Raw genomic sequence first — 27,677 nt, 5'->3', positions numbered from 1 at the left:
CTGTATCCCTATTTAAACGACTTAAAGCACCTAAAGTTATAATCACCTTGTACAGAAAAGAAAGTATCCCTAAGTGAGAATATACATGAATTTCTGCACAATGGCAAATGGCCTGGCTGCATGGTCAGAAGCCTGAAAAGAAGACTAGACAATAAGAGGTAAGAGGGCCTGGGAAAGAACCAGCACAATAGATACATGGGAAATAGGACATGTGAAAAAAAACTTGTATCTTATGATGAAACTCACCAGAAACTTATCATCACGGAGAAGGCACTGAACAATGAAACAGATGAAACAACTCAGTCTCAGTTGACATTAGCCCTCTTTATCGTTAGCCACTGCAGAACTGACATGACAGCGCATAAATAGAATGGTTATATGGTAACATATATGGAGACTATGTTTGGCTTCAATGGTATGAACTACTACTTGTCAAACCTGACACAGTTGCTATTATTTTTGAAGGTCCAACCTACCGGTAATAGAGTTTAACAATGAGACATCAATTGTTCACTTGATGACAAATTTATGACATTGTCTCCCTGATATCCTAAGTGGCCTCAAAGGAATAGATTCGTAGTTAGATATGAATTTCCTGCCCAATGCCTCAGCCAGAATTACTCTTGGGGGAGGGGGGAAGCTAATGTAATGTTTTATCCATATAACACAGCATCTAACCCAACTGTCCTGGGCTTACTTCCCAGGACAGGAGAGGTGGCATTCACTGGTCCAGAAGAGTCTGCATCACCTCAAAGCAGGCAGTCTGTGTTACTGAACAAGTATTGAGTGAAAAATATTCTGCACACATGAGGTACGCTACTCTAGGATGCAGTATTCACATGAATTAAGAGAATTCTATATGGTGTCATGTCACAAAAAGGAAGAATGCATGATCTGGGAATCAAAGGATGTAACAGAGGTGTCCCATGTATCATCATTCTGATAATGCATTCGGTTTGTATGCTCCACTATCACAAAAGGAATCTAGGTTCTGCTGTGTGGAAGGTTCTAGGCTCCAAAGAGGGCATGAACTTGCCAAGGGGCCCTATTGAACTATAAGCTACAGCTACCACCTGATCACTCTGAAGTCCTTGTGTTCAGACACCAGCAGACAAAAAGAGGAGTCATCACCCTGGCATGGAAAAATGATGCTGATTGGAAAACCATGGAAGAGATGTTGTTACACAATGGGAAAAGTATGTAAGGGAGGGATATATACCAAACTCAAGTACATACTGGTTCAACCTGGTACTTCTTTGCCCTGTTTTGATCATGGATAACAAGGGCCTAAGAGATTTCATGGTAATCAGGGACTGAAACCATTCAGGAATAAGGATGGGGGTAATGAGGTGATCAATAGCTAAGGACAAGCTTTAAATGTGGAGAAGTGACTTACACTGCTGAGATCAAATTCAAGAACAGAGACTGTAGTTTGTTCCTTAACTTCCCTCTTTGAAATTTCCTCTCAGAAAGAAAGGCTTATGGAGTCCTGGGAAGCTACTTTGTGAAACTATATATACACAGGCGGCCAGGCAAGTGGCCACTCACCTCCATTTAAGGAAGAACTTGCGTTGAATTGCAAGGGAGGGGTACAGGTAAGTGTCAGCCCCCTGCTGCAGATCTTTGGGATGCATAACAGTGTAGGGTCTGAGGCCATGTTCCCCTGAGCAATTACCAGCCAACTGCTGAGCATAATGTAGTACCAGAGTCTGGCCATTCTTGCCCAACTATAACTCCTCCATTCTCACCTGCATTGTGGTTTGAGTCTCTTCCTGTTCAATCTTTGCCTTCTTTTAAAGGTGTTAATTGGCACCATAATCTGAAGACTTTTCCTCTCTAGTAGTCCTTCTTTCATGGGCATTATTCTTCAATAAACCATTTAACTCCTAACTCTGATTCAGTATCTGCTTCACAAATGACTGACCTTACACAGATGATAAAAGAATATGTGATCCAGGACACAGGTGGCAAGCCCCTTGCCCTATGGCAATATAGGACAAAACCCTGCTGACTCTTTCTTTCTCAGTGCATGATGTATCTATTTTGTGTCCTATTACAAAACCCTGCTGACTCTTTCTTTCTCAGTGCATGATGTATCTATTTTGTGTCCTATTTTCATTGCCTAGCTTGAACTTTTACTAAACGTTGTCCTCGTATTTGCTTGTTTTAAATAATTATAAAATAATACACTGTAGAATTCAAGCAATACAAAACTAAAGTCATCCTGTTAGACTGCACTCTCAATTCCCGGAGCTAACCACTAATAAGTTATTGTATATTTAAACATATTTATTTACTGCCAAACTGACATATTTCTATACACAAGTGGGGTAAAACAGTAACCATGGTTTTGCTGGGTATTTTTAACTATTATTTTTTGACACACTGAAATCTTTCCATGTCAATATATATAAACCTTCCTCGTTCTTTTTTTCTTTCTCCCCCCCCTTTTTTTTTGGCCAGGTGTGTACTAGGGTACAGGTACTGGGGCTTGAACTCAGGGCTTCACTTTCTTACTTGGCTTTTAAACTCACAGCTGATGTTTTACCACTTAAGCTAAACCTCTACTTCTGACATTATTTTTCTGGCTAAATAGAGCAAAAGTCTTGAGGATTTGTCTGCCTGCCTAGCTTTGAACCTCAATTTTCAGTTTGTAGCTCCCGGAGTGGCTAGGATTATATATGTGAGCTATCCATGCCTGCCTCTACCTTATTTTAAATGATCATTTTATTAATAATTTATATTAAAGAACAGTTATTGCTGCGATTTGGCTATTTATTAACAAGCATGCAGTGACTCGCCTTGTATTTATTTTTCTGGGAACTGATGCTCCATATTTTGTCTATTTTTAAAATTGGAATCTTTAGCTTTTTCATAAATAATGCTTCAGCTGGACATAGTGGGGGGGAGGCCTTTTTCTCAGGCCCCACACTGTTGTGTATCCCTGATCTGCAGTTGGGTGCTGTCCGTTAACTGCACTCCTACTTTGTAGTTCAATGCCAAGTTCTTCCTTAAATAGAGGTGAGTGGCCACCTGCCTGGCTGCCTGTGTTTGTATAGGTTCACAAAGTCATTTTTCCAGGGCTCCATTTTGAAGAGGGAAGTTAGGGAACAAACTACAATTCCTATTTCTAAATCTGATCTCAGCACTGTAAGTCACTTTATTCTGCTCCATATTTAAAACCTGTCCTTAGCTATCAACTTTGCTATAGTGTTAAGGACTTGCTGGTGGCATTACCCATATCCTCATTCTCGAGTGATTTCAGTCCATGATAGTTCCAACTACTTGGAAGACTGAGACAGAGAATTACTTAAGCCAGGGCTCAAAGTCCTTCAGTGGTAGAGTGCTTGCCTTGCATGCATGAGGCCCTGGGTTTGATTCCTCAGCACCACATAAGCAAAAAGAAAAAAGCCGGAAGTGGTGCTGTGGCTCAAGTGGTAGAGCGCTAGCCTTGAGCTGAAGAGTTGAGGGACAGAGCCCAGGCCCAGAGTTCAGGCCCCATGACCGGACCCAAAAAATAAATAAATAAATAAAAGTTTAAAAATTAAAAATTAAAAAATTCAAGTTATATTTATTTTCTGTCATGGACTTTAGATTTGGGGTCATTTTCAAAGGCTCTATTTCAATATTATAAACAAGTAGACTATGTATATTTCTGGAAAATTCATAATTTTAAGTATTTAAATATTTTATTTTCTGGAGTTTATTTCAACATAAGCATTCTAGTTTTATTCCAAACAGGTGCCAATAATTTTAATGCCATTTATTAAATGATACATCTTTTCCCACTAATTTAAAATAGTCTAAATCCACATTATTTCTTAATTTTTATGTTTCTCAATTCCTTATGATCTTTAGAGAACCCATTTAATCAGCCACAGGTGAAAAACAAAAGAGATAAACAACAGAACAGAAATATTCCCCTAGATATACATCAGTAGGAAAGTTCTTCAAGGTCCAAGTCTCTTTCATGAAGTACTATATCCAAAGTTCATTAAGATGGTCCACATCTCCAGTGGTCACCATGAAAACAATTAATACACAAGTATCTAGAGCAATCTGGGGTTTTGTTGCCTTCTTAATGTAAAATCCTTCCCATTAGAGTTCTTGGGATTTTACAAGAGCATGATAGTTTTTAATGAGTGAATAACAGAAGGAAGACTTTGCACTTCAAAGCCTGTTGCTACTACACTGGCTGCATTAGCAAAGTAAGTAAGGGGATCAGTTGCAAGTAAAACTTTAAGTGTCTTATGGCATCCCTCTGCAGCAAGACAGTCTTTCTGAAGGTGATTGCAGACAGACATGGTCCTGCATCTTTGAAGTGTACTCAATGAAGAATCAATCCAGGAACTCACAGATACCAGTTATCAGCTTGTGTTTATTCACATCCCAGAGAAGGGTTTAATTAACGTAATACATATTGGTCAATTCTTTGCTTTTAAACTTTACCTTTTGCCCATCAGCAGATCAATATGTATTTTAATCTTCTCTGTTTCAGAACTAGTTTTAAGACTTACAGCAAAGGGGCACAGCTTTTACAATCATTAATTGCTATTATCAGCCCCTTTCATTTTCTAAATATCAGCAGTTTCTTAAAATTCTGCTTTCATTCTTTTAGCAAGTTATCCTTTCTTGTTCATTATCTGGTTCTGCTGTGTCTTTCAACTATGTGCAGAGTTTACAAGTGGCCAATAATGGGAAGTCAAAGAATGTCCTGAAATTCTTCATTGATTAACCAGTTTGACTTCATCAACAGCTAAAAGACTCCAGCTGAGTATTTTTTGATAGATTCTATCAAGTGCTTGCAATGGTTCAGTCTGCAAAGGACATATTCTTTCTCCTGTGTCTCTTTTATATAAATACTGAAATTTCATCTTTGGATAGTGAATTATTCTGTATATCACAATATAAGTTGTTCATTAAACCATCAGTATTTTCTACTGTATCAGAAGTTGGAGACTCTATAGAATATTCTATTCCTTCAATGCCTGGTGAGTTAATCTTTTCCACTGTCTTTATAATATCCTCATTGGCAAAATGAAATAACAACAGTACATTTTTAGAAATTATGGGATAATCTGAATAATGTATTAGACACAGAACCTGTCCACTAGGACAAGTGAGGAATTCAAAACCCAAATGAGCTTTTAACAGTGTTGGGGTCCCTGGTACCACTGCTTTCATGGGTAATAAATTATAATAACTGAATAGAGATGAGTAGCTTGAGTAGCTGGTGGTACTACACCTGTGAATGCATCTATTGTGACTTGGAAAGAAAAGTGATCTGCATTATTAACCAAACAAAACAGAAAAAAAATCTTTTCAGTTAGTGCTTTGCATTATTTTAGGCAAGACAACTTCTATTTGGTACATAATTAGTCTCCCTTCTTGTACTGCTGTTTTTCATCCATAAAACAGTGTTTAGAGAGATTCTTTTATCTTGAACAAATGAGAATACATGTTCACTATAGAAAATTTTGAAATGCCTAAAATATGATAAAGAAAAATCATTAATAATTCTACTATGTGTTTTCTCCTACATATGAACCAAAAATGAAAATTGGTTTATAGAAGTACTTCTATATTTAGGCTTCAAATTTCAAATTCAAAATTATATGCTCAAAAGTCCATATTAACTTGAAATGGAGCACAACATTGTTGTGCTTTTCTTATTTCTGGTACCAGGGCTTGACGGGCCCTCTCATATGTTGGCTCCTTTGCTACCACTTAGGCTAACTTCAGCCTAGCTTTCTGCTGGTTTATCAATGATGGAATCCTGTGGACAAATACACATATTTTATATTTGGCTCTCTACCTTGAGATGAATAAACATGAGGTAATTATTATAGACTGTTCTCATTGCAGAAACAACAAGTCACAGATACGAACTGATATAATTAGGTGAAATGCATGTGTAGGAACTATCTTTTACAATAGCATCAAAATTAAGGTTTCCCAAGTAACTCTCTGAAGATTACTACTCACTTAGAATCCACTCAGGTGTCCCTCCTTCTCTTCCCTTTGCATCTGCTGTGCAGGGTCCAGCCAACAGGGCCTTTTCTCTCTGACACAGATAATAGGAAAGTGGACCAGAATGACCCAGGAGACTTATAAGCTCTTTTAAGTGTGTTTGTTTTGCAGTACTGGGGTTCAAATTCTGGGCCTCATCCTTGCTAGTCAGCTACTCTGCCACTTGAAGCACACCTCTAGCCTTTTTGTTTATTTTACTAACTTTTAAATAGGGTCTTGTTGCCCCCGACCCTTCCAGGCCAGACTGGATTGTGATCCTTCCATTTGTGTTTCCCACATAGCTGGGATGACAAGTATATACCATCATGCTTAGCTTTCATTGGTTAAGATGAAGTCTCATAAAATTTTATCCTGTTCTCGTCTAAAAACTTTAATCCTCAGATCTCAGCCTCCTGAGTATCCAGTATTATAGGTTTGAGCCACTGTCCCTAACTCCTTTTAGTTCTTTTTTTAAAGTAATTATACAAAAGGGCTTCAATTCCACACATCAAGTTATGAGTATAATCAACCATCTTGATCAATGTCATCCTTTCCATTCTTCTCCCTCATCTTTCTCCAACCCCCGTAGGCTTTTAAACTGTAAATTCATGTGAGTCAGAGCAAGTTGCCATGCCTGGCTCATATGAAGCTCAGTTTGAGAGAGGCAGTCAGTGCAGAAAGAGGAAAGGAAGCAGAAGCAAAGAGAACAGCAGAAATATGTAACAATCTGCCCCAGAAATAGATAAAGAAACCAGGCTTCAATAAATAGAGACATTCGTTAGTTACTACTATTGCTGTTTTTGTTTTCTTTTCCTTTTGTCTTGTTAGTTGGTTTGTATTTAGGAAGGTGAAAGAGGGCACATAAAAAGTGGAACAGGGTGAACAACTACAACAGTGGGACTCACTAGACACTATGTGGAAAATGAACTGGATATTTTGTGGGTGAGGATGGAGGAAAATACCTGAAGAGAGCAACAGAAAGACCCAGAAGAGACAGAAGGGGGAACATGGTTCAAAAAGAATTGTACCCATTAGTCATTACCTGATTCATGTAATTGTAACCTCTCTGTATATCAACTCTACAATAACATTTTTTAATATTCAAGAAAGAAAGAAGAAAGAAGAGAGAAAGAAAGAAAGATTAAAAAAAGAAAGAAAGAAAGGAAGGAAGGAAGGAAGGAAGGAAGAAAGAAAAAGAAAAAAGAAAAAAAGAAAGAAATCCCAAGCGGGGCTGCACTCCTTAGCCTGTCTCCATTATCTTCCTTTCCATTCAATTTTTTTTTTCAGTGGAATTATTGCCTCTTAATCAAATTATCCCTGAGACAGTGACTACTGTGTGCTAAGTAGTCTCCCACAGAATTTCATGAGAGCTCTGCAGAGAAGGTATCACTATCTCCCTTTCCCAGAGGAATCTGAGGTTCATGAGGTTAAATAACTTGCCTAAGGTCACACAGCTGGTGAAAGGATTTGGTTCTGAATTCTCACAGCCCTCCTCAGGGCCATAAACTTTAAACAAGCTCAAGCATTGCTGGCTGATAAAGCCTCTGAAGTACATGAAGGCTATGCATATACCATGATCTGTTCCTTTATAGCAAATTATAAATGTAATACATTAATTGCATTCCTCACACCTCTGCCATCCGTATGCTCCAGAGGAGAGGAAGTGTGCCTACAGGAGCCAGAATATTCTCCAAAGAACCTTGCATGTACCAGTTCACAAAATAAACTACAACTACAATATGAACTTTATCAGAAGTTCTTAGAGACTCTAACAGAAGTATAAGCCTTTTCAGTTATTAAAAGAATTGAAATCTTTTTATTGTTCATAAAAAAAAGACAGACTCCTCCCTTTCAAATTATTCTACTTTATAGTACAATTCCTTCTGGCAGGGAGGAGAACTTCAGACACTTTTCAAATAACCCCAACCATTTAATCTGTACCTTTCGGAAGTCATGCTGAGAGTATATGGAAAAGAGACAGACAGAGTCAGAAAAGAGGGTAGCAAAAGGAGGGGTTAGGGAGAAGAAAAGATAAGACATTGTTTCTGAAGTATGAAGAATCTCTTGGCTTTCTTGGCCTACTTTAAAATGAGCAAGGTATTTCTACTCACAAAGAATACCTAACAGTGTTTAGATAGTTACAACTGAAAAAGTCTTCTACTAGTTTACTCCAGACAGATCTTTCCATCCATTCGCCATCCCCTTCCTATGTAAGTCAGGACTTCCTGTATTAGACACTTTCTCTGAAAATTAGGGTACTGTCTTAGTCAGTTTGGGCTGCAATAACATAACAGCATAGATAGGTGGTTTAATCAACAAATAGGAATTTCTCATTGCTCTGGAAAGATCAAAAGGAAGGTTTTAGCAGGTTTGGTTCCTGAGGAGGGCTCTCTCCCTGGCTTGCAGACAGATGTTGTCTCCTCCTGTCTTTGGCAGAGAGACAGTGTCAGTCTCTGGTTGCTGCAACATATACCTAAGATAATCAACTAATATAAAATGGTTTAGTTTGAATTGCAGTTTTGCAGATTTCATTCCACAGTTGGTAAACCTTGTTGATTTTGGGTCTGTGGTAAGGTAGCACAGGGTGGCAGAGTGAAGCAAACCAAAACCACAAACTCATGGCCAGGAAATAAAAACAGGAAGAGAAGGGGGGAGGGGAGTAAAGGGGAGAGGGGGAGGAGGAGGAGGAGGAAAAGAAGAGACTAAAGTTCCATGATATCTTCAAAAGAGACTTGACATCCAATTAACCAGCAAATGACAGAGTGAAAGTGTTGTTCAAATGGTAAAGCATTAGCTATGAACACTAAAGACAAGCAATTGCATGGGACCCTATATTCAATACCTGGAACCAACACATACACAAAAAAAAAATTCAGCAAAATTGCAAGAAATAAGGAAAAATATGCAAATTGCTTACATTTCTATACACTAGCAATGAACAGCCAAAAATTAACATTAAAAATTCCATTTACAATGGCATCAAAAATTAAAAACTGCTTCTAAAATAAAGTTAACAAAGTAAGTGTATGACTTACACATTGAAAAAAAACCGCTAAGAGAAACAATAAACAAAACCACCTTGAGAAGAAATAAAAAGGATTCACTACACACCTGTGAAACTTACTTCAAATCTATAGTAATCAAGACAATGTATACTAAGAATAGATATACAGATTAACAAAATAGAATTTAGAGTACAAAAATAAGCTCTTAAACGATTTGTTTTTTCCCTTCCCCTCCACAAATTATACCAACATCAAATACAGTGGAAACAGGGGTTATACCGTGGGGGAGGGACATACAAAGCAACAAAAAAAATCTTATAAATATGTTAGAAATAATCACAAAAAAGAAAAAAACATTTGAGTCCTTATCTTGGAGTTCATTTCACCTAACATCAACTTATCTGACTGTTTTCTGCTTGTCTCAATAGGAATACAAGTGGACCCATTGCAACAATGAGATGTACAAGACCTTATGTCGAAAAACAAACTTTACAACTTTGGCGCAGGGGGTAGGGAGTGGGGGGGGGAGGGATATGGGGATGGGAAGGGATGGGAAGGGGAAACAAAGGAGGAGGCAACAATGCTTGATAAAAACTGTACTCATTACCTTGCCCTGTAATTGTAACCCCTCTGTACAGCATTTTCACAATAATAAAAATTTTTTAATTAAAAATTTTTTAAAAATTAAAATAAGCTCTTATACTTAAAGTCAACTAAGTTTTGAAAAGGGTACCCTGACAACTTAGTGAAGAAACAATGGTCTCTTAGCAAATAGTGTAGAGACAACTGAATAATACATAAAAAAGAATGAGGTTAGAACTTTACCTCACACAGTAGATTTATTGATCTGATCTAAATGTAAGAGCTATAAAATTCATAAAGGAAAACAGAGAGTAAATATTTGTGACCTTGAATAAAGAAATGTTTTCTTAGCTATGACACCAAAAACATAAATGACAAAAGAAAAGTATCTGCAAATTGGACTTCATCAAAATGTAGAAACCTTGATGTTTCAAAGAGTATGATTAAATAAAGATAAGGGTCTTGTGTCTAGATAAAAAGAATTCTTTACAACTCAAAAATAAATACTCAAATACATACAAAGGATTTCAGTAGACAATTTCTTTGGGGAATATTGGAGCTTGAACTCAGAACTTTGCATTTAAGAGGCAAGCACACCTCCCGCCCTTGAATAGACATTCTCCAAAGAAGATATAATATCTGGCAATTACATGCAGATATGTTCAATATCATTAGTCATTAATATAATGAAAATCCAAAGCCATGAGATACCTCATCACACCCTTGAGGATAACTACTAAAAATATACAACAAGTGATGTTCATGATATGGGTAAATTAGAAACTTCAGACATTGCTAAAAACAGCCCGAAAAAAAATCATTCAAAAATTTAAACTTGGAGTTATCCTATCATCCAGAAACTTTTTTATATGGCTCTATAAAAATTAGTAATTGACTCTTTTTTTTTTTTTTTTTTTTTTGCTTATGTGGTGCTGGGGAATCGAACCTAGGGCCTCATGCATGCAAGGCAAGTGCTCTACAACTGAGCCATCTTTCCAGCCCCAATAATTGACTCGATATGAGTATTATCCATAAACTCCCTCTCCAAATGAAAACAAGCTACATGTTAATCAATAGATCAATTGGTAAGATGCGGTATATTCATTCAGTAGAATATTATTCTACCTAAAAGAATGAAGTACCAATGCATGATGCCACAATATGGATTAACTTTGCCATAAGAATAAACATGCCCAATGAAAGAAGCCAGATACAAAAGGAAATATATGTTACTCTCTATATAAGATAGGCAAATCCATAGAAACCTCAGGAGATGGGGTAATGGAGAATGAAAAGTGATTTCCAATAGATACAGATTTAGGGATAATTAAAATGGGATAAATAAAATGTATGGGATAAATGAAATGTTTGGGATAATTAAAATATTCTGCAATCATATAGTGTTGATAGTTGTACATCCTCATTAATACTCTAAAAACTGTGGTTATACATTTTAATTTGTATTTTTGTAACAGTGCTAGGTCTTGAACTCAGGATCTGGCCTCTATCCCTGAGCAGACTAATGCTCTACCAGTTGAGACCAGTTCCATTTCCAAGTTTTTTGTTTGTTGGTTGGTGGTTAATTGGAGACAGAGTCTCACAAATTTTCCTGCCCAGACTGGCTTCAAACCACAATTCCCAGACCTCAGCTTTCTCAGTAGCTAGAATTATAAGTGTCAGCTACCATGGCACAGTTGAACTTTAAATGGGCAAATTGCATGTTCCTTGAATTATATTTCAATAATACTGTAATTTGACATATCATTTCCAACATATTACTTGTGTATATTGCTGTTGGAGAAAATTGAGGGAAGGGATAACAAGGTTGACAAGAAACATACTCATTACCTTACTTATGTAACTGAAACTCCTCTGTACATCACCGTGACAATAAAAAAATGAAAACAAACTTGTTCAACCACTTTGGAAAGTAGTATGGAGGTTCCTCAAAAGACTCCACATAGAGCTGCTCTATGACCCAGCAATCCCACTTTTGGGCATTTACCCAAATGATCACAAACAAGACCATACTAAAGCTACCAGCACAACTATGTTTATTGCAACATTATTTACCATAGCTAAGATATGGAACCAATCCAGATGTCCCTCAGTAGATTAATGGATCAAGAAAATGTGGTATATATACACAATGGAACTCTATGCCTCCATCAGAAAGAATGACATTGCCCCATTTGTTAGGAAATGGAAAGACTTGGAACAAATTATATTAAGTGAAGTAAGCCAGACCCAAAGAAACATAGGTCCCATGGTTTCCCTTATTTGCAATAACTAGTATATGTCTGAGACAAGCAGAAAAGGTCAGATAAGTTGATGTTAGGTGAAATGAACCCCAAGATAAGTATTCAAATGTTTTTTTTCTTTCATGCGACTGTTTCTAACATATTTATAAGATGATTTCTTTGTTGTTTTGTATGTCCCTCCCCCATGGTATAACCCCTGCTTTCACTGTATTTGATGTTGGTATAATTTGTGGAGGGGAAGGGAAAAACCAAATTGTTTAAATAGGGATACAGATGGACCCATTGCAACAATGAGATGTACAAGTTGTTATGTCGAAAAACGAACTTTACCACTTTGGCGGAGGGGGGGGGGAGGCTGGGAAGGGATGGGAAAGGGAAACAAAGGAGGAGGCAACAATGCTTGATAAGAAAAGTACTCATTATCTTGCCCATGTAATTGTAACCTCTCTGTGCGGTATTGTCACAATACAAAAAAAATTGAGAGCCTTCACTGTAAAAAAAAAAAAAAGAAAGAAAACAAAATAAAAATAAATAAAACTGTAATTTTAAAAAGATACATTTATACTCTAGGAGTTTGAACTCTAATTGTTGAAAAGTAGACAGACTTAGTTAATGGGTGACTGTCAGTTGTAAAAGCTGTTTAAAGATAGGAAAGTGACCCAAAGTGTCTATACATATTATAATTCAATCTATAATAGAAAGGCAGTGCTGCTTCCTCAGGAAACGCTCTTAGGAAGAACAGATCCCACAACGACTTGGAATTTGATCACAGTAGCCATGTGCCAGGGCTGTTCTGCTCCGCCCTGCACTGGGTTGCGCTCTGCATGGTGGCCTCTTGACCCATGCACATTTTTGTAAGAACAGTTTCAACATTCATTAGCAGAAAGCATTCTTACGCTGTGTGAACTCTGCTGTTTCACAACACAATATTTTTAATATTTTTCCAGAGGAAAAAACTGAAGTGTATCCATAGGTAGTGCTTCTGTAGCTACCGAAGCATTCACAGTGAGTTTTAGAGCTCCATATCAGGGTCACCAGAATGAGCCATGCTCTTTAAACTTCACATCCTTAAGTTATTTGCAAGCACTGTCCATGTTCTACAGCTTTCCATGAATAGTTTTATTATGGAAGCTTCTTATATTAAGACCAGAAGTGAGCTTAGCAAAAGAAAACCTTATTTCTTATTGTCTGAAGAAAAAAGACACGAATGAGATGTCTTATTTTATATCCTAATTTCTTTCTTTTAGCTATGTACCCAATATGACTCCATTCATTTGATATCATATTTAGGATTTCCTCCTCATATGCAAAACATTAAAAGGATCTATTAAAGACAGTTAGCTCACCTTATATTCTTATCATTAGTGAATATTTATGAATACCTAATGGCTCTTAACCTGTCAGATGAATCTTCTTCTCATCTAACTAAGGCTTTATTTTACCTGCTTTCCCTTAGCAGCACAACATTTCTGGGGCTGCTTCACTAGAAGACTTCTGTCAACAGTCAGCATTTCATTGGCATTAACATGCAATAAAGACAATGAAGCATGACTCAATTAAATCACAGGAAGACTTTCTTCAGATAATATAAACCCAGTAATTCTCAAAACCTTACATGGGGCTTCTACTGCATGACTAACATTAAGGTCAGTGCTCAGAAAACATAAGCCTAAGGATTTAACACATCTATACACATATATACATGATGATTTAGAGAAAAGAGCAAAACTATGATTTGATTTATTTCCTTCCCAAACAGTATCCAGAGATTTTACAGCTTACAGTTTACAATATCAATTACATATCAGTACTATAAAGAGTTAAGGACAAATTTCCTCATTGATATGTCAATGGAAATGTAATCTGCACACAAGATATATTACTAGGGAGACGATTAGAGTCAGATCAGTTTAAAAGAAAACAACTAATATCATTTGAAGCATGGTTCAGAAAATAATGTGAACTCACAGGACATTTCATATATGAGTATGCCAATCCACAAATTCCATAGTCAGAAAAGTCTCACAATTAAATTGGTAAGATTTAAGAGAAAAGATATGTAAATTCATTTTACACATTTATGTCTCACTTACCTGAAGGACTAGAATGTTCCTTTAAAAAACTGAAGCTTCTTTTTCCCTCTTTCTCTCCCTCTCTCTCCCTTTTTGTCACTCTTCTTCCTCTCCTCTATTTTTTGTCATACTTTAAATATTGACACTGTAGCCTTAAATCCTTAATCTTTTAAGTTTGATGATACTGAACCCAGTCATTGAAGTTAGAATTCCTCTCATTTCTCTCATTGAAATAAAATTTAGGTATGGGGAGGGTGTGTGATATGCTTTCATCAGAGTAAAAAAATGGACTCAAATATTGTATGATGAAATTTTAGAAGATGTCAGCCTTGAAGGAAATTATTTTCTTTATTGTGAAAATACCGTACAGAGGGGTTACAATTACAGGGGCAAGATAATGAGTACATTTCTTATCAAGCATGTTGCCTCCTCTTTGTTTCCCCTTCCCATCCCTTCCCATACTCCCCCTATGTCTCCCCACCCAATCCTTCCCCCCAACACCACCGAAGTTAAAGTTCATTTTTTGACATAACATCTTGTACATCTCATTGTTGCAATGGGTCCACCTGTATCCCTATTTAAACAATTTGGTTTTTCCCTTCCCCTCCACAAATTATACCAACATCAAATACAGTGAAAGCAGGGTTATACCGTGGGGGAGGGACATACAAAGCAACAACGAAATCATCTTATAAATATGTTAGAAACAATCGCATGAAAAAAAAGTATTTGAATACTTATCTTGGGGTTCATTTCCCTAACATCAACTTATCTGACCGTTTCTGCTTGTCTAAGACATATACTACCTATTGCAAATAAGGGAAACCATGGGTCCTATGTTTCTTTGGGCCTGGTTTACTTCACTTAATATAATTTGTTCCAAGTCTTTCCATTTCCTATCAAATGGGGCAATGTCATTCTTTCTGATGGAGGCATAGAATTCCATTGTGTATATATACCACATTTTCTTGATCCATTCATCTACTGAAGGACATCTGGATTGGTTCTATATCTTAGCCGTGGTAAATAATGCTGCAATAAACATAGTTGTGCTGGTAGCTTTAGTATGGTCTTGTTTGTGATCATTTGGGTAAATTCCCAAAAGTAGGATTGCTGGGTCATAAGGGAGCTCTATGTGGAGTCCTTTGAGGAACCTCCATACTGCTTTCCAAAGTGGTTGAACAAATTTACACTCCCACCAACAATGCAGTAGGTTCCCTTCTGTCCACATCCCCTCCAGCATCTGTTGTTATTAGAGTTCTTGATTATAGCCATTCTAACTGGGGTGGGGTGGTATCTCAATGTTGTTTTGATTTGCATTTCTTTTATAGCTAGAGAAGTTGGGCATTTCTTCATGTGTCTATTGGCCATCCTTCTTTCCTCTTCAGAGAAGTTTCTCTTTAAGTCTTTAGCCCACTTATTTATTGGGCAGTTGTTTCTTTGAGGATTTGTTGTTGGGGGATTTAATTTTTTGAGTTCCAGGTATAGAAAACTATTAAAATTCATTAATTTCAGTTATAATAAAATTGATAGATAAATGACTAGGAACTTAGAAAACTGATAATAGGAAGGGAGAATGCTCAAGCACACATATGATATTTAAAGCAATGATTAATTCAAAAATCCTCCAAGACTGAAATTCTTCTGAAAGATATAAAAATATGTCAATAAAGTAGAATAAAAACATTCCATTTACAGTATATATTTAAGACAACTGAAGGCATATGGGAAACATGATATCTCTTAAAAATTATAAAAATTATCCCAGGTGCCAGTGGCTCATACCTGTAATCCTAGCTACTCAAGAGACTGAGAATTGAGGATCATGATCCAAAGCCAGCCCAGACAATAAATCCTATGAAACACCAATTAACTACCAAATTAATCTCCAATTAACTACCAAAAATCCAGAAGTGAAGCTGAGGCTCAAGTGGTAGAGCACAAGCCTTTGAGCACAAAAGTTCAGGGGCAGAGCCCAAGCCCTGAGTTCAAGACTCAGGACCAGTATGCACACACACACAAAAAAAATTATAAAAGTTAGTATGCATATCAAATCACAGGGTTAGTTGAGGAATTGTCAAAAACGATGGCAATATAGTGTGCCTATGTGATGATCCAAAGTTAAACAGTCTATTATATTCAGAAGTCAGGCATAGAAAACCTAAAACAAATATAGAAGTTCAAGTTAGGGAGAGAAAAGGAACTGTCTTTGTTTGCTACTAGTAAGTGATTAATGTATTTAAAAAAACACTAAAATTTTACTGGTTGTAAATTTAGCTTCTGTAACAAACTTGTGGCTTAGCAATACAAATTTCTTCTCTTACGATTCTGGAGATTATGTGAAGACATTCCTTTTTGTTGTCTTTTTCAGGAAAAGTAGCTGTCTCAATTCCTTAGGCCTGGCCCCACTCTCCGTCTTCAAAGCATATCCATGCAGTCTCGGCATCCATTACATCATCTTCTCTTCTTTGTAGTCAAATGAATCTCTGCTTCCTCTCTTAAAAAGACATTTTTATAGCATTTCAATCCCACTCAAGACAATCCAGGATAATTTATCCGTCTTAAAATAAAAGGTAACATTCATTGGTTTCAAAAATTAGAATGTGGTTACTGTTGGGGGCTATTATTCAGTCTACCACACTAGTCTAGAAAAAATATATTTCAAATCTTTTTCTTGGGAGTCATATAGCAAATGCTTTTTTGATCAGATATACTCAGTATATGACATTATTTTATATTGGAAGAGATTAACATGTTTCAGGTTGGCTAGCAACCAGTATCTTCTAAGAGGGTCTATTTTTGACAGTATCTATATGGTCTTAGGACCATAGGTATTGGGCAACATAGTGAGGTTGTAAGCTCCTTCCAAAGATAGGTACACACCTCACTATTTTTAAGGTACTAATTGGTTAAATATACATGGTTAGCATGCATGGATGTTTGGATGGTTCTTTAAGGAACTTTTTTGGGGGGAGTCATTAGAATTGAACTCATGGCCTGAGAACTGTCCCGGACCTTTTTCATTCAAGGCTAGCATTCTACCACTTGAGCCACAGCACCACTTCCATTTTTTTTCTGAATAGTTTATTGGAGATAAGAGTCTCATAGATTTTCCTGCTGGGGATGGCTTGAAACCACGATCCTCAGATCTCAGCCTCCTGAGTAGCTAGGAATATAGGCATGAGCCACTGGCACCTGACTCTTTAAGGAATTTTTTATGTGTTTATTAAGATAGAACTAAAATATAAACATACATGAAAACACATACAGGGTCATAGATATATATACACATAGACAAGGAAAATGACTAAAGTATGATATGCATAAATGAATTCCAATGGTGCAACTCCTCTGAACAATTTTGTTTAACAAAATGAAAACCAAGAAGCTGAAACATGTCTTGTCAGGGAAGAGAGTCAGCTTAAGGGGAGGAGAGCAGATGAATGGAGGGATGAATGTTGGGTAAATATAGTCATGATATTCAATATCTGTAGGTAAAAATGGAACTAGGCAACTAATACAGGAGTAGAATGATGAAGGGATGGCAACAATCAAGATACACTAAACTCAATTTAACATGGCAAATCAAAACCCCTAGGTACAACTATTTAAAAATTATAAAAAGTAAAAAAGGAAGGTAAGACTATTGAAAGGAGTGACACTGATCAAGATGCACTGTATTTATAAACTGGATTGTTAAATAACAACTTCTTTGTACAACTACTTAAAGATAATAAAATAAGCCAGGCACCAGTGGCTCATGCCTATAATCCTAGCTACTCAGGAGGCTCAGATCTGAGGATCGCAGTTCAAAGCCAGTCCTGGCAGGAAAGTCCGTGAGTCTATTATCTCCAATAAACCACTCAGAAAACTGGATGGAAGTGGCACTGTGGCTCAAGTGGTAGAGCACCAGCCTTGAACTGAAGAGCTGAGGGACAACGCTCAAGCCCAGAGTTCAGGCCCCACGACCAACAAAAAACAAAAAAAGATAATATTTTTAAGTGAAAAAAATTAAAAGGTGTTATTTCTCAAAAATCAGTTTGACAAAGTAGAATGCTTAGGAGTTAGAGTTTTAGCTTATAAATTATTATGTTACTTGTTATCTTAGGTAGTGAGTGAATCACTTAACATTTTAGATACTCACATATTCATGTATTAAATTATGATATAAATATGTATTCCAGAGGGTTGTTGTGAGAACCTTAGAGTTCTAGTATACTGTCTGCAATAGTTGCTGAATAAATATTATTTTCCAACTTCTAGATTAGAAACTTGTCTATAAAAGATGCACAGTGAAATCAAATCAATTTACCATTGCTCATGTGGTACATAAAATGAATTCAGATATAACTGGTAAGTAAAGTACTAAGGTTGCAGTTACATGAGTAAGGTGATGAGTACATTTCTTGTCAAGCATTGTTACCCCCTCCTTTATTTTTCTCAAAAATATCAGTCTTAGAATTTTCTAACTTTTCTGTTTCTCTAATTCTCATATCTCAGCCTCCTGATTAGCTAGAACTATAAGCATAAGCCACCAGGGCCCAGCTAGGACTCTCAGATATAAAATAAATGTGTCAAAGATTTTAGTTAAGTCATAAAAAATAGTAATGATCTCATTAACTATTCAATAATAGCATATATAAAAAAATAGTTGCTATTTAATAAGAATGAGATATTTGGAAAAACAAAGTGGTCATTCTGTTATTTAAAAGGTTATTTACCTTATATTGAACTAGTATTTCTTATAACTTCCTAAACCTTTCTGTATTTATGTTGCATCATTCCAAAACATTTATATTAAAAATGATGGCAAATGCTCAAAATAAGCTTGGGTATCAGAACAGTAATGTTATGAATCCCTTTGATAGTGGTGGGTGAAATAGGTATTTTTCTAGAACACAGGTTAGTAAGAAAATCCACATACCGAGGTGTAAAGTAAAACGTCCCTTACCCTACAAAAATATTTGAAGTCATTCTCCCGAGAAATGTCTAGTCCATACATCATTCTTAAGAAGTAAAGAAGTTGATAGCACAACTGTCCCTGCCATTGCAACACTGATCTCAAATATGCAGCAATTGGTCACTAAGGTGCTCAGAGGCAGTCTAGAGTTTCTTAGATCTCCATAGGACATGTCATTAAATCTTCTCCTCCTGCTGAGTTTGACTTCTGGGAAAAAAAAGCATATGGTATAAATATTACTATATTTGGTAGTGAATGCTAATGATTGCTCAGGAGGCTCATCCTTCAGTTTCTATGGCCTTTAGCATCTAGTTGCTTATAAATGTGACATGCTTCGATTTGATTTAATAATCTTTTTGAATTTATAGTCAGAATTTGCTGTGTAAAATTTGTCTGTAAGGTCAATACACATATACATGGAGACACACACATTTATTTTGGGAATTATCCTACTAACCAATTGTAAAATTAAGTTAAGCAGACCAAAGCCTGCCCAAGACACATTTTGCAAAAGCATTTGCTCTTCTTAAATCACTAGAATTTGGAAACAGATCAACAGAAACATACAAATGGAAACATGTACACACAAACACAGACATGTATATTACACACAGTAACATTTGGAAGTTTAATGATATCACATCAACTAAAGAACTGTTCATCAACTTCCATATGGAGAATATTATCATTGTGCAGAATGGCAGAAGACAATATGTGGAATTGTGCATAAATTATTCTATGATCTATATAAAAACAATCAATAGCACATTCTGTGTTACAATAAATTCTGAATTTCATCCAGATTGCATTACACAGGGCATATGAAAAAGAATTCCAAAGAAAGAATTAAGGGAAATAAAATTTTATTCCACATAAAAAGCTTTCTCAAGTTTTACACAAAGCTAATTAAACTAGCTCAGTATTATAAAAAATAGTATTGTGTTACACAGTATGACAATAATAGTGCTGTATTACCTCAGATAGCATATATCACTTGGGTGATCTGGCTAATAACATAAATAGTATGCAGATTTTATTTATCAAGGCCAATAAAAACTCTCAGCAGTTGGTTATATTTGAATCAAATGTCATAGTAAACACAACATAGATTTTACAATGCATACTATTATTCTCTAATGCGTTCATAATGAAAATCTCCATAATGAAAAAATAATATAAAATACAGATTTTTTTGCATCAAAATTCCTTGTCAAAAACTACAGGTCACTTTAGAAGTTAATGTCAGTGGGGAGTTAAATGATTAATACAGAAACATACATATTACAAATATTCTTTTGTTCTTCACTTACCATGATGCAAACAAACGGCAAGGATTTAACCTTTAAGGGTTAAAGAGTTTAATCAATGTCAATGTCTGATCTTCTGAAGGCGATAAAGAACAGTCTGTCTAGTGATACCCAACAGAACATCACTTTGTCAAGCCACAAAGCACCCAAAAGCTTGTCAAGTAAGTTACCAGAAACCTCTTTGTGGTTAGAACTCAGCTCCTTCCTGCTTGACCTATTATTTGATATTTGACCACTTGGTTGCAAGACACTTGCTCTTTCTAGCTGAAATGTCACTGGGGCATCTTGTCAGCTCCCCGACATCTCGGCCTGACATACAATTTTACTTTTGTGTGCTACAAGGCAGAAAATGCAGGGCAATGGCCTTGTTTTAAATTCTGTCAGCATCAAAGATGGGCGTCACTCTCGGGTCCTACCAACAACAAAAACAAAAAAGGAGCCTATTTTGAAGGTCAAAACAGCCATTACCTTGAAGATTTCAGCTTATACTAAATATATTACCTGCTGTACTGGTGTGGGAAGTGTCCTTATAAAGTGGCTAAACATACCAAGGAAATCCTCACAGCACAATTGCTCTACTTTCTTATCAAAAGCAGACTTGCTAAAAGGATGAGTTTTCAGTCCCTGCAGGGACCAGATTCAGCAGTTAACTTAACTTGTTCAAATGGGCAAGTGGTATCATGTAGCTTTACAAGGAGCAACCTGACCTTCTCACATTGACCAGGAGTGACATTATTGTGCAGGAGGAGAAGCAGTCACATCATTTCTGTTTTGCACAACCTGCTTAAAGTTTGCAACTAAATGCTTGTCTTCAGTTGAGCTGACAAGAGAGAAGAGGGGCTCAGTGAACCATGGCAGGGCTGCCATGAAATGACAGGAATCATTGGCATACATTTCAAATAGCTCTCTCAATCCTATTAAAGTATTGCAGTCCTGCTTTAAAATAGACAAGTATGAAACAACTTTGATAGATAGAGACTAAAATGGCTTATTGATTTTTTTAAGTCCGAAGGAAATTACCCAAAAAGTGTCATTCTTTAACATTTAAAAATATGTTACATAAAAATGAGCAACTGTGATAATAAATAAAACTTAGAGAGAGGAACTGGGTTATTTCATTATTCAGGGAGACACAGATTCCTGCACACATCAAGTTACTGCACGATTTTTAAAACCCACCCCTTGTGCTGAAACAAAATTCAAGTAATAAGAAAATCCCCCTTTAAAACAATTTTAATTGTACTGTTAGCTCTTCCTCCATTGCTTTATTTCATAAAGTCATAATCCACTCTGACTTGGTCTTTTGACATTAGGAGACATCACTGGAGAGGAATGAGATGATGTTAGAGAATGGGGTGCAGTATTTATAAATGTTTCCTTAAAGAAAGTGTAAGTTGTATCAAGTTCAGCTTGCAATGGCAAAAAATCCCCAACAACAATTCTGTCAGCAGGAAGAGTAGCTCTTGAAGGAATGGAGAGATTTGACTGTTCTCTTGATCCTGGCTGTGACACACAAAAGAGAAACATAATAAATATTAAGTAAAAATTCTTAACAGAGACTAAAACCACAAACAAGGAAGTAAACACATGATCATCATAACATAAAGTGGGATGGAGATTTCCATTTAAATAATCAAAGTAATAAAAATATAAAAATGTTTAATATTTTTCAGATGTGGCTGTGAATCTATCATATGTCCCAAAAGAACAACAGGAAAAATACTAAAATTTTGTATACACCTGAAAGTAGGTAGCTTATGCCTGTAATCCTAGCTACTCAGAGGCTGGACTCTGAGGATCACAGCTCAAAGCTACCTCAAGATGGAAAGGCCATGAGACAGCCTGAAGTAGAGCTGTGGTTCAAGTGATAGAGCACTAGCATTGAGTAAAAAACAAAAGCTAAGGGATGCTGTCCAGGCCCTGAGTTCAAGCCCAGGTTAGACACACACACACACACACACACACACACACACACACACACACACACACACACGCATACACACACACTTTCTTTTAGTTTTTTTTATTGTCAAGGTGATGTACAGAGAGGGTACAGTTGCATAAGTCAGGTAATAAAGTACATTTCTTGTCAAACGTACACACACCCATTTTTTGGGGGGGTCCGGTCGTGGGGCCTGAACTCTGGGCCTGGGCGCTTTCCTCAGCTCTTCAGCTTGAGGATAGCGCTCTACTACTTGAGCCACAGTGCCACTTCCGGCTTTTTTCTTTTTGCTTATGTGGTGCTGAGGAATCGAACCCAGGGCCTCAGGCATGTAAGGCAAGCGCTCTACCACTGAGCCACCTTCCCAGCCCTGACACACACACACACACACACTCATTTTTATAAAGCTATATTTTCAAAAAGTCAGTACAACCAGGCATTTTACCTCTGCTTCAATTCATCAGCAATTTACATAAATTAATGCTACTAATATTATTTCAATATGCGTATTATATACACTGCATAACCTGTTATATTAGACTGTTAAAAAGTAAACTAGCCGGGCGCCAGTGGCTCACGCCTGTAATCCTAGCTACTCAGGAACCTGAGATCTGAGGATCATGGTTCAAAGCCAGCCTGGGCAGGAAAGTCCATGAGACTTGTATCTCCAATAAACCACTAGAAAACCGGAAGTGGCGCTGTGGCTCAAGCGGTAGAGCACTCACCTTGAGTTGAAGAGCTGAGGGATAGCACCCAAGCCCAGAGTTCAAGCCCCACGACTGACAAAAAAAAAAAAGTAAAAATATGGGTATTTATTTTACTTTTGTCAGCCTGGCTTATTTAATTGACAAATATAGCACAAATAAAGGTAAGAAAACCATTGTGACTTCTAAAAAATAACATAAGTATAAAAATCTAGTAAAAATATTTTGCCTTTATGTTTGACAATCATGCCACCACTCAGTTTTAATAGACTGCTCCATTGTAAGTATGTATAAATCATACATCAAAATAAGAACCAGAACAAGGAAACAACTGTTCATATTTTTCAAAATCACTGGTATCCAGAATCAAACATAAGATTGGCTATATAACCATTCAGTAATTAACAAAGCTAACATATTGGGTAAAGCCATACATTTAATCTGTAAGTAACGTTAGTAACTAGTAAATATTTAATGTTCATGAAGTCTAATGGCAAGTATTATTTTATGATATTTAAAGTACAAAAATAGTGATCAATCTTATGTCAGCACATGCCAAATCTTAGCAAGTAAGTGTTAACTGAGCTAACAATTGTAGTTTCAAATATCTCCACTAAAACCTTTTCCTTACATTATAAAATTTTTCAGAACACCTTTTTTGGTGGATCTTCTTACAGTTTTGATAACGAAATAATATAAGGTTTAAGGGTCTACTTTATTATGTTATGTTATACAAAACTGCTCCTACATGTGAAAACAAGAAGGAAACTATTGCTGGCTCTAGGAAATTATTAGAAATTCAGCTGTTGTATATGTTACCATTTTTGTAGATTTTTTTAAAACTACAACAAGAGAAAAATCAATGTCTACACCTAACACCTAGTTCAGCAATTTTCTTTGATCTCTGTTCTTTTGATTTCTTGATGCTCCACTGCAAAGCAGATAGCTGACGGAAATCATCTTTTCATGCTAGAAGTTAAAAAAAAAAAACTAAAATGGCCACTTGGATAATGGAGAAGATTTATCTTATTCCCAAGGAATGAAAATAAATAGCAAAATCATATATTGACACTTATTAGCAGCTCTGAGGAGTTTTAAAGAACCTTAATCCTGGGTGCAAGCATGCCAGCTCAGATCATGAACAGAGGGGCCACCTTACACCACAGCTGGCAGTGTGCCTGCTGCACTTATACTGCGACTAGAGCCACATTTTCTCATTTTTTTCCAGCTGTGTGCTAGAATCAGCAGCAGCAGCACTGGATTTGATTTTGCTGCTGCAAATGCCATGGCCTAACTTTACATTCCACTAGAGCTGGACAGACACAGAATTTGAGGTTTGATTTTCCTCTTTGCAAAACTTAGCTGAAGCAATAGTATTCTTTATTATAACAAAAGAATATCATCAGGTAAGGTGTTGGGGTTTTTACAACTTTTTGTGTATTGACAAATTATACTTGCATGTATTTAAGGGTTTAAAAAGTTACATTGTGAGGCTGGGAAGTTGGCTCAGTGGTAGTGCTTGCCTTGCGTGCATGAGGGCCTCGGTTTGATTCCTCAGCACCACATAAGCAGAAAAAGCCGGAAGTGGCGCTGTGACTCAAGTGGTAGAGCGCTAGCCTTGAGCTGAAGAGCTAAGGGACAGCGCCCAGGCCCAGAGTTCAGGCCCCATGACCGACAAAAAAAAAAAAAAAGTTACAATGTAATTTTTAATACAACATGTAATGATAATAATGATAATATCAAACTAAATAATCTATCCTCCACCTAAAGTATTTGACATTTTTGTGATGAGATCATTTGAGATTCATTCTACTAGCCAGAGTAAAATGTACAGCACTCAATTATTAGCTATATTTACCACACTGCGCCATAAATCTGAAAAAAAAGCCAACATTCCTCTAATCCAAGTAGGCTTTGTACCCTTTATCATCTCTTCAGATTCCTCAATCCATGCCTCTAGTAACCATCATTCTGCTGTGTTTATATAAGCTCAATTGTTTTAAGATCCATATGTAAGTGAGAACACATTTGTGTTAGGTTGATTTCACATAGTATTGTCCATCAACAGTGAAACAAAGGACAGAAACTCTTCCTTTTGAAGGCTGAATAGCATTATTCCACTATGTATATAGTCCATCATTTCTTTGTCCATTCATCATCTGAGGGACACTTAGGTGGACTCCATAACTTGGCTATTGTGGACAATAGTGCTATAGTACTGCAATGAGCATGGTCATCACTCAATATGCTGATTTCAAATCTTTTGGGCAAATACCTAGAATGAGGGTTACTAGATGATATGTTAGTTGTATTTTCAGTCTGTTGGATATTTTTTTTACATCCTTATACTTTAAATTCTGGTCCAAGAAACCATGTGAGAGGAGAGAGTATACAGAAACAGAGGCTATTTTCTTTTTGATGTTTTAGACTAGAGAAAGGTACATATACCTAACTGACCAACTCTCCTGTTTGACCAATATTAGAGACAGTAGAACTTCTTCAAAGGATATGTTGTACTTGAAGTTTCCTTTTTTGTTCTGAATCCATCAACCTAACACAGTATAAACATGGGAAGGCAGTCCTTCAGGGAAGGTCTCTTCTAACTGCTCAATTCTCTTGAATATTTTACAGGTCTTGACATTCTACAAAAGGACTCCTTGTCTGCCTTTTTTCATTCTACACTTTAATACGCCTATTTTCTACATTGTGAAAGAAAGCACTCTTTCATCTCACATAACAATTTTAAACTGAATAATCTTGAAATGGGATGTTGAGCATTTCTCCAGTAATTCAAGTAAGTTTCAGTTTTTACATATTTGCTTCTAATCTTATTTCCTAAACACAGAAAATAACCTAAAAACTTTGAAAGGGTTGGATGGATGGGGGAAGGAGAATAGTGGATGGACTGGGGAGGGAGGGAGAAAGGGAAGAAGAGAGAGTGGCAGGGAGAGAAAAAGACTACTGACTTTTATCCCCAAAAGGTATAACCTCCAGCAAATAAACAGACTTATTATGTGTAAATAAAAACAAATAATTCTTTTTGATGCTTGGGTCATCTGCTATGCTGCTAAAAAATATTTCATGAAATAGGACAAAATAAGTCACTTAGCTTAAAAGAAGCCAGCAAGAATTCTGGTGAAATTCTGATTTGAGAATGTGATATTAAAGTAACAAGTACATATTAGCTATTTTTCTTATTACAAATTATATTCAGAAATATATCATAATGTTTCTCTAATGTGACACAGAGAGTAAAGACAGTTAAATAACTTTGTGTCAGAGACCATTCGAAGCTAATATTCACTACCTGATCTTACGTTTTAAATCTGTAAAGTCTGTGGTCATTTAAACAGCTTTTTAAATTGCCATCATGTTCTAGTAGTAATCTTATGTAAATCTAAATTTAGGCAATTTTTCCAAAAGAAATTAGATACCTGAAATAAAAGCTAGGTGTCATGTGAATCTTTATGGAAGCACTTTTATTTACTCAATAAGCTATAAATGATCCTATTTGAACTGTTATAGTCTATCAGCTAAATACATATTCACAATATACAATGTGTCTACTAAATTTCTTCATTTAAAAAGTATCTTGTGAAATAAAGTTATTGGACATATCCAGTAGCCATTTTCAAGATGCTAATATCTTAATTTTCTAAGAATGTTTTCCAAACAAAAAACTAGAACATTAGTATGATAATAATCATTCAATAAATTATCTACAAGTCAAAGCTGCTTTACCAACCAAAGCTTCTCAAACAGTGACACCACATTTGTCTCCACTGTAGCATTTATGGCCAAGTTAATTCTCTTAGAATTTAGTGTTATAAAAAGCGAGGTAAAGCATGATTTAATAAGCCTGAGTAGTATTGCATGGAGCTTATGCTAAGCATATACTTTGCTGAGAGCATGAGTGGAGATTAGCAGACCTAAGCTTCCAGCCCCAAGTCCATCACAATGTAACTGGGCAGGCAAATGAGTCCACCCACACCTCACCTTTCTTGTCTATACACTGGGGAAAGAAGTGCTCTCTAGCTCTGAAGTTTTAGATGTCTATTATAATTCATTATGTGATAGCACATGAGATAATGTTAATGTCTAACTCCTATGGGTGACATTTACTTTAAAATTACAGTTTTCCCAAATAGCATACTTAATTTTTGCTTTTAGTTTTTTTCAGGTAGAGTCTCACTTTTACCTGGGCTAGACTCTGACTGTCATCCTCCTCCCTCCACTGCCCACATAGCTGAAACTATAAGCCTATACCACCATGATCAGTGTGTGTACTCAAGATGTTGAGAAGATGCAGATGGACTGTTCTTAAAGGAATGGAACACATATTATACATGACTCTGCAAAAGGAATAAATAGCATTTAGCTACCATTTAAATGGTGTGTCTTCATTCAATTAAATTCCAAAGTATACCTTTTTCAATCATTTCAATTACCATGTTGATATTTTAAACTTTGAATTTTTATTGATTAGTTTTAAGTAGAATGTAATAGCTCAACATAAATGGATAAAAATAATCTAAGTATCCAAAAGAGGGTGTTACACTGAGGCTTCCTTACCATTTCTACCTTAACTCCTAATTTGCTTTTACCACTAGATTCTAAATATTAGCATCACACTCTTTTCTTCTCTTTGATACTATATTTCAGGATACTTTACCAAATTATACCAATTTCCTGTTTGGCCATGCGGATATTACAAGATACTGAAGTTTGCACAGATAAATGGAGTTGGCCACAATCACATATATATAATGGTCTCTTGTAGGATACTCAGTCACATACCAGAAATATACATGTACATGTACATATACATGTGCCAC

General features: G+C 36.2%; 1 protein-coding gene and 1 long non-coding RNA gene across 8 annotated transcripts in view; one reads left to right on the top strand and one right to left on the bottom strand.

Moving 5' to 3' along the window:
* Positions 1-988: 988 nt before the first annotated feature.
* On the top strand, positions 989-27,182 carry LOC138817257 (uncharacterized). The gene is made up of 3 exons (XR_011368791.1): positions 989-1,196; positions 25,474-25,636; positions 27,013-27,182. It is a non-coding gene; the product is annotated as an uncharacterized lncRNA (long non-coding RNA).
* Positions 20,079-27,677, bottom strand: part of Ccdc171 (coiled-coil domain containing 171) — a 316,277-nt gene continuing 308,678 nt past the window's right edge. For 5 of the 7 annotated variants that reach the window (XM_070007659.1, XM_070007650.1, XM_070007693.1 and 2 more), the window contains 2 exons: positions 22,864-22,917; positions 20,079-21,699 (listed from right to left, as the gene is read on the bottom strand). In XM_070007659.1, the coding sequence (XP_069863760.1) occupies positions 21,475-21,699; positions 22,864-22,917 (279 nt within the window). In that variant the 3' untranslated portion in view covers positions 20,079-21,474. The remainder of the gene's footprint in view (positions 21,700-22,863; positions 22,918-27,677) is intronic. The other 2 variants (XM_070007684.1, XM_070007698.1) reach the window with 1 other exon arrangement.

Source organism: Dipodomys merriami, unplaced genomic scaffold (assembly GCF_024711535.1).
Source record: "Dipodomys merriami isolate MVZ:Mamm:240054 unplaced genomic scaffold, mDipMer1.0.p SCAF_11, whole genome shotgun sequence".
In the NCBI taxonomy this organism is placed as follows: Eukaryota; Metazoa; Chordata; class Mammalia; order Rodentia; family Heteromyidae; genus Dipodomys; species Dipodomys merriami.
Note: the sequence above shows the minus strand (reverse complement) of the source record. Positions and strands in the feature narration are given on the sequence as shown.